Source organism: Coffea eugenioides, unplaced genomic scaffold (genome assembly GCF_003713205.1).
Source record: "Coffea eugenioides isolate CCC68of unplaced genomic scaffold, Ceug_1.0 ScVebR1_71;HRSCAF=358, whole genome shotgun sequence".
Taxonomy (NCBI): Eukaryota; Viridiplantae; Streptophyta; class Magnoliopsida; order Gentianales; family Rubiaceae; genus Coffea; species Coffea eugenioides.
The window spans coordinates 144,150-152,060 of record NW_020864584.1 but is presented as its reverse complement, the minus strand read 5'-3'; the positions used below and the strand labels follow the sequence as shown (position 1 = coordinate 152,060).

Sequence of the window (7,911 nt, the reverse complement as noted above, 5' to 3'; positions counted from 1 at the left end):
ACCAACAGTAACAGTTTTGCACTATTTGACTAGCTTAAAATCAATGAAAAAATGGACTGGAACAATGGATACGGAATCAAATTCCACTCCTCGAATGCTCACACATTTTTTGTTAATAAAACTTAAAATATATTAGAAGAGTTCGTTAATCTATGCATAGATGATCCTAAGCAGCAAACAAGCTTATCACCATTCAAATGTCACTTGTATTGAAAGTGAATGACGTGCCCTTCTTCAACTCAAACATGGATTGAAAGATGAATTAAATCGTCTGTCATCTTGGATTGGAGAAGGTTGTTGTTCATGGGAAGGAGTTGGTTGCCACAAAATCAGTGGTAGTGTTTTGAAACTTGATCTACACGGTACAATGTATGATGATTATCACTGCACAAATTGCTTGGGAGGCCAATTAAGTCCATCTTTGGTCAATTTGACCAATTTGCGATACTTGGACATGAGCTCAAATGATTTTTCAGGAATCCAAGTTCCTGCATTCTTGGGATTGTTGAAAAACTTGAGATACCTCAATCTCTCAAGTGCAGGATTTGATGGTGAAATTCCCCACCATTTAGGAAACCTCTCACATTTACGGTATTTAGATCTTGGGTGGAATTCATTGAGCACTAAGGATCTCGGGTGGATTGCTGGGCTCTCTTCTCTAGAAGGTCTAGTCCTGTCTAAGTTGAACCTTGCAGCCGCTCAAGATGGATTATAGTCAATTAACATGCTTCTTTCACTAACAACACTAGACTTGAATGGTTGTGATCTCTTCATCCATCCTCATCTTTCACATGTCAATTTCACATCTCTTGCTTTCCTTGATCTCAGTGGAAATAATTTCAACAACTACATGGCCCCTCCTTGGCTCCGTAATCTTACTGGCCTCCATGATCTTCGTCTTGTTGGTACTAATCTTTTTGATTCAATTCATGATCTATTTGACCATATGACCTCTCTCGTTCATCTCGATCTATCTTCAAACCACTTTTGTAATGCAAGCAGTCTTACTTATTTGGATCTGAGTTTTAATAATTTGCAAGGGTCAATACCAAGTGAAATAGGCCAACTTATAAATCTTACTTATTTGGATCTGAGTCACAATAATGTGCAAGGGTCAATACCAAGTGAAATAAGGCCGCTTTCAAAATTAACTAACCTATCATTGTCTGGTAACAGCTTAAATGGTACCATACCGACCAATCTTGGGCAGCTAACGAAGCTACAAGCATTTGACGTTGGTTACAATTCAGTAACTGGTGTCCTATCTGAAGACCATTTTGCGAAACTCCGAGAGCTGAAGTCACTGGGCCTATCCGTAAACTCACTCGCGCTGAACGTGAGCTCCTCGTGGGTTCCTCCTTTTCAACTCCATGAAATTCGGATGGGATCCATCATTGTGGGACCCAGGTTTCCAGCTTGGCTTCGGACGCAGAAGGAGGTTGAGGAGTTAGACATGCGGAACGCGAGCATTTCAGATACCATACCCAGCTGGTTTCGAGTGCTTTGTCATAATATTACGTCATTAGATCTCTCCAGCAACAGCCTAACTGGAAATCCTTTGGAGTTCAAATCTTTTCCGCAGCTTGAAGATTTAGATCTTTCACACAATTTTCTTACTGGACATATTCCGCAGCTTCAACATGCGCTGGTGGTTCTCGCACTAAATGATAACCGTTTCACAGGTATGGACAAATTTAAATATTCGACAAATAGTCAAATAGTTTCCGTTGATATTTCATATTATCCTTTTCGAGAAATATCTCTGAGCTCTAACAAATTGGACGGATCTCTCAAATCGTTTCCGTTGGATATTTCATTTTTTGGATCTTTCACACAATTTTCACAAATTCCGCTGTGGTCTCTCTTTCTGAATGATAACCGTTTCACAGGTACTATCCCTGAAGACTTGTGCAAGTTGGAATATTTAGAATCTCTAGATCTATCCAACAATCATCTGTCCGGAAGAGTTCCTCTGTGTCTAGGAAACTTGCGAGACCTGCAGTACCTATTCTTGGAAAATAACAGTCTATCCGGTCAAATTCCGAGTTCACTGGGTAACTTGTTGCAACTTTCTTATCTGCATTTGAATGGAAATAAATTCGTTGGGAAGCTCCCTGCCTCGATGCAGCATCTGAGCAATTTGCTAATTCTTGATCTCGGTGACAATGGACTGAAGGATACTATACCAGCTTGGATTGGGGATAGGTTATCAAAGTTAAAGTTTCTAAGATTTCAGTCAAATAACTTCCATGGACCCATTTCCGATACACTCTGCCAACTCTCACATCTTCAAGTGCTGAACTTAGCACATAATAACTTGAGTGGATTTATTCCTCGCTGCTTTAACAACATTACTGCCATGGTATCAGGTCTAGATGGAGGTTACACCATTGATTCAGTAGAAAGCCTTCAAGACATTAAGGGAGGAAGAGAAGTTCAGTATTCACAAGACAGCCTTCGGCTTGTTAATTCCGTAAGCCTCTCAGCAAATAATTTAGTTGGCGAGATCCCTGATGAGATAATGGAACTGGTTCAATTGCAAGTTTTGAATCTTTCACAAAATCATTTGACTGGAAGGATCCCCAAGAAGATTGGCAACTTGAAGCAACTTGAAACACTTGATCTATCAATGAATGAACTCTTCGGTGCAATCCCTGAAAGCTTATCTGATTTGTACTCATTGAACTCTCTCAATTTGTCACACAATAAACTTTCAGGGCCAATACCATCAGGAAATCAGCTTCAAACCTTGACCGATCCATCCATCTATGAAGGAAACAGTGGACTCTGTGGCAAACCGCTCCCAAACAACTGCTGGGAACACAAATTGCCTACCAAAAATGGGCCTATTGATGATGATGAAGGCCACAGGGAATCTGATTGGTCTTGGTTTTATGCTGGAATAGGACCGGGTTTTGCTGCCGGGCTGTCAGGAGTTTTGGGAATCCTTCTCTTCAAGAAGTCATGGCGCTATGCATACTTCAAGTTTATAGAAAGTGCCTGTGACAAAATCTGGGTAAAGACTACTCGCCCGCGGAGGAATTTCCGTTGAGTAAGTTCCTATAAAAGCACTCATACTCTGTTTTTCGTATCACACACTAAGGAGCCACAATGTCCGTAGCATACTATCTTTGATAATTTGCTCTTTGAAAATTTCACATTTTTGTTGACATTCCTTCATCTAACTTATTCTTTTTGCTTTTATATGCTGATCGTAGAGAACTAATTAGAACTTAACATTCATAATTTGCAACCTATTTTGATTCGTAATTTGTTTTTTCCAAATATTTCTGAGGATTTATTTTATGCGCCTGTCCAATACAAGAAAATTATAGCTCAATAAGTTTGTTTTTTTTTTTCAAACAAAGAATCTTAATAAGTTATATCAACAAAAGAATAGCATACCAATTTTAATAGACAGGAGTACAAAGTAGTAGATGCCTGATACCAAATAGCTTACCAACAAGATTCTAACATCAAATTGGTAGCTTTCAAAGAAATTTTTTTTCCCAATAACCTATTACATGATTGTAGACCAAAATTTTCATTCCCTTAACTTTTGAAATTTTCGATCCCAAAAAACTTGATAACAAAACTTTATGTGCTTTCTATTGGCAATTGTTTCAACTGTCTCAAAATTTTGAATTCTAATAATTCTCTTCTATTATTCATATTTACATTTTGTTTCCTATGTTTCATTAAATTCCATGTTATGAATTTTATTGAATTTTTTTTAGTTACACCTGATTACAAAGATAATAGCTCATTGATCTAATGTCCATCAATAGTTTTATATGCTTTAGAACAGTTCCATACTAGATTAGTTTTCTACCTCCTCCACCACTGCAAGGAGTAAAGATTTGACAAGTTGTGTATTTCAGACTAGAAAGTTATAAATCTTGAACTTTAATTTTTTTTTTTTTTTGAAATTGGCACTTCACTAGAGAAGATTTATTAACTTTGGTACTTTGTTATCTTTCAATTTGGTAGGCCTACGACTATCAGAGTGGTTGCTGCTGCTGTTGTCCAGGGTGCCTCGAGAACCCAATAGTAGTTTAGTTGTGTTTTCGTGTATTTAAGCTTCGAGTATTCAGTGTTTTTCTGTTTTGTTTTGCATCTCAAGATGTAATCTGAGGATTAGTCCTCTTTCAACAGCTGTGAATTCTATGTCATACCAAAGTTTCAATTGTTTGCTTAAACAAATTTTGGAATTTCGTTTTACCTTTCCTCTTCATTCTTCGTCTATGCCTCTTGTCCAATGCAAAGATTGCATGTTCATGTGCCTCCAAAATTAGATAAACCGCTAGTTGTGGACACTTCTTGTTTTTCCTTGCTAGTCCAACCAACCGGTAAGCAACTAGTTTAGAAGAGAAAAATCAACGCTAGTCGATTAGGCACTTTTTGCGCAAGCTTCATCCATCACCTGTGTTCATGATATTTTCATGCATTTTTCCTATTTTAGATCCCTTTTTTTTTTATCATTTTCTTGCCATTATACCCATTCTTCTCTATTTTACCTTTTTTTTTTTATTTTCTATTATTCTCATTTGCATTATCATGACCCCACCAAGGTTCGTCTGGGACGTTGCAATTTAATGCGATCTCACCAATTAGGAAAATTTTTGGCCTAATTCGAGAACATAGGTGACCTCCAAGATGTCGAAAACATATTAATGATTAGTTTGGAAAACATGCCACTAAAATCTCGAAAACATTTGGGTTGAACCACACCATTTGAGACAAAAAGACAAATTGTTCTGTGAAATCAGAAATAAATGACTAATGGCGCTTAAAGTTAGTGCACAATTGAGAATTGCTAGGACTTGGGCCAAGTCAGAGTCAACCTAGAGTAGGCCCAACCGAAATGATAATATCAAATTCAAATAATTTATATGTTTAATGCTTATCTGTATTCCAAATCCAAAGTACTCAAATTTTGTGAAATAATCGTATGTTTGTTAATAATATTTATCTTGAAGCAATAATCTTTTAGTTACATAATATATCTTTAAAAATGAATACATATAATAACTATTTTAGCTTATAATTTTTTGTTTGATTGGTAAATATAAACATTTTAGAAATATAAATATCTATGATTTTACAAAAAAAAAAAAAAAATTCAAGGTTATCTAATCCCAGCCTGATGTCCATTTTGATAAATGGGTAGAGATGAGCTTGTGCCTATAAGAGTTTTGGATAGGACCAATTTGGGCCTGAAAATGATTTTTCGTTCTTGTTTTGGGGTTAAACTTATCAAAGCCCAGCTAGCTGAGTCCAAATGACATCCTTAACACGGTTTAGCTGTTGTTTGAACAATTGAAAACAGCAGTTTTGGTGTTTCAGAAAAGACAATTTTTTCTGTAAAAAACAAATGTTGTTAACCAACATATTGTTTTTTTTTTGTCCGTTGAATTTTACAAACCAACAAAAGAAAAAACACATAATTGTTACCAAACGGGAAGGTGTTTGTTTTTCAAATTAAACCTTATTTTGCAAAAATATTTTTAATTTCGTTACAAACCAATAGTCAATACATACAATTTAAGAAGAGTTTCCGATAATCCTGCATAATTAATACCAACTACATTACGTGACACTAATCTTAGTTTTATCAGATTAAGTGTCAACTGTGTCAAATTATCTTATGTTAAAATGTCATTGTACTAAAAGTTCTATTTAATTTAGAGGTGGCAAAATGGGCGGGATTTGCTTGGGTTTGAAATGAAACCTGGTCGTATGGATTTGGGTCCAACCTTACCCATATGTGTTTTGGGATTAACTTGGATGGGATCACTTTGGGATGGGTTTAGATTGATCCCGCCCAATACCCAAATCTATTTTCTACATTTTTTTTCTTTAATTCATTTTTAATTTTTTAAATAACTTTAAAATTTTTAATTTATTAAATTTCTTTTAGTCTTATTGTGAATTTATATTTTCATGAATTCATTTTACACTCTAGAATGACTTACCGCCCAATACCCAAATCTATTTTCTACATTTTTTTTCCTTTAATTCATTTTTTATTTTTTAAATAACTTTAATATTTTTGATTTATTAAATTTCTTTTAGTCTTATTGTGAATTTATATTTTTATGAATTCATTTTACACTCTAGAATGATTTACACTCAAGAACGATCAACAATTACTTCAAAAAGACGTAACATTTTGATAAGAATGAATATATCTTCTCCCTCGACAAAACCAAAAGAAAAGTTAAGAGGGTTTAGAATGAATATTTTAATTTTTTCTACTTTTTGTAGCCCAAATGACAAAAGAAAAAGGAAAAGTTGAGAGGGCTTAGAGACCACTCCATCAAAGGCGAGCTCATTTAATCCGTTATGTATTAGATCCACGTTTTTTTCTTTTAATGTTTTTTTGGGTGTTTTTTGTGGTTTTTTTTGTTTGGGGGGGGGGGGGGGGGGGGGGGGGGCAATACATAACGGAATTTTATCAGCAGCGTTATATCGCATCTTAGAAAGAATTCAGTTTCTTAAAAATTTATTGCTTCAGTGAATGGAAACGGTCGAAAATTGAAACTCAGCCAATTTATCTATGGTTATTTATTAGCAAAACAAAAACAATTAATATAAGCTAAGATGGGCTCAATTAATGTTGATATACAGCACAAACCGAGCACAAAATTCCTTAATAAGAATCAAAGATGAGGACCACTGCTGTCAATAGAACAGCTCCTTGGATCATCATTTTGATTTTTTACTTGGTTCAGACAGCCCAGGTTTATGCTTGGTTTGATCAATACACAATAGTTATATACAATGCTCTGCGTAACGAGAACTTAGAACTTCATTGCCAATCTAAAGATACTGATTTTGGATGGAAAACTCTACGACCTGGACAAAACTTCAGCTGGACGTTCAAGTTCTGAACAAAACTCCTTGAACGTCCAGCTGAAGTTTTGTTCAGGTCGTAGAGTTTTCCATCCAAAATCAGTATCTTTAGATTGGCAATGAAGTTCTAAGTTCTGATTACGCAGAGCATTGTATATAACTGTTGTGTATTGAGCAAACCAAGCCTAAACCTGGGCTGTCTGAACCAAGTAAAAACTCAAAATGATGACCCAAGGAGCTGTTCTATTGACAGCAGTGTTCCTCATCTTTGATTCTTATTAAGGAATTTCGTGCTCGGTTTGTGCTGTATATATAATTATATTATATATACACACATCAGACATAGTCATGCATCAACATTAATTGAGCCCATCTTAGCTTACAGAGAAGCAAACAGGGTGGCAGACTGTCTAGCAAACGTGGGTGTGTCGGACATCCACCCGCATATCACCATTTACAATCAGCTCAGTGAACTTCCTCGTTTGGCGCGGGGAGAAACTCGGTTAGACAAGGCTGGCGTACCTGCAGTTAGGAGGAGAGGAGTGGCTAGCCCGGTAGGGGGTGGTTACCCGGGTTGACATTGTGTTTCTGGGTCCTGCTCTTTCAATTAATAAAGTTTTATTTTAAAAAAAAATTATATTAATTGTTTTTGTTTTGCTAATAAATAACCGTAAATAAATTGGCTGAGTTTCAATTTTCGACCGTTTCCATTCACTGAAGTAATAAATTTTTAAGAAACTTGAATTCTTTCTAATTTCTAAGATGCGATATAACACTGCTGATAAAATTCCGTTATGTATTGGCCCCCTCCACCCACCCCCCCCCCCCCCCCAAAAAAAACATTAAAAGAAAAAAAATCCGTTATGTATTAGATCCTCGAAATGTGCTTTATTTTTTGACGTACTTGATACCAACAGTAACAGTTTTGCACTATTGGTGAAAAAATGGACTGGAACAATGGATACGGAATCAAATTCCACTCCTCGAATGCTCACACATTTTTTGTTAATAAAACTTAAAATATATTAGAAGAGTTCGTTAATCTATGCATAGATG

At 35.7% G+C, this 7,911-nt stretch overlaps 1 protein-coding gene across 1 annotated transcript; it reads left to right on the top strand.

Annotated features, from left to right (window-relative positions):
• Positions 1–367: 367 nt before the first annotated feature.
• On the top strand, positions 368–4,133 carry LOC113758790 (receptor-like protein EIX1). The gene is made up of 4 exons (XM_027301512.1): positions 368–665; positions 750–1,682; positions 1,890–3,052; positions 3,991–4,133. The coding sequence occupies exons 1-3, from the start codon at positions 368–370 to the stop codon at positions 3,050–3,052; spliced, it is 2,394 nt and encodes a 797-aa protein (XP_027157313.1). The 3' UTR covers positions 3,991–4,133.
• Positions 4,134–7,911: the final 3,778 nt, after the last annotated feature.

Coding starts and splice junctions, on each gene's coding strand:
- LOC113758790 (XM_027301512.1), top strand. CDS start 368: ATGTATGATGATTATCACTGCACAAATTGCTTGGGAGGCCAATTAAGT. Junction 666..749: donor TGGGCTCTCTTCTCTAGAAG/GTCTAGTCCTGT, acceptor TAACAACACTAG/ACTTGAATGGTTGTGATCTC. Junction 1,683..1,889: donor AAATGATAACCGTTTCACAG/GTATGGACAAAT, acceptor ACCGTTTCACAG/GTACTATCCCTGAAGACTTG.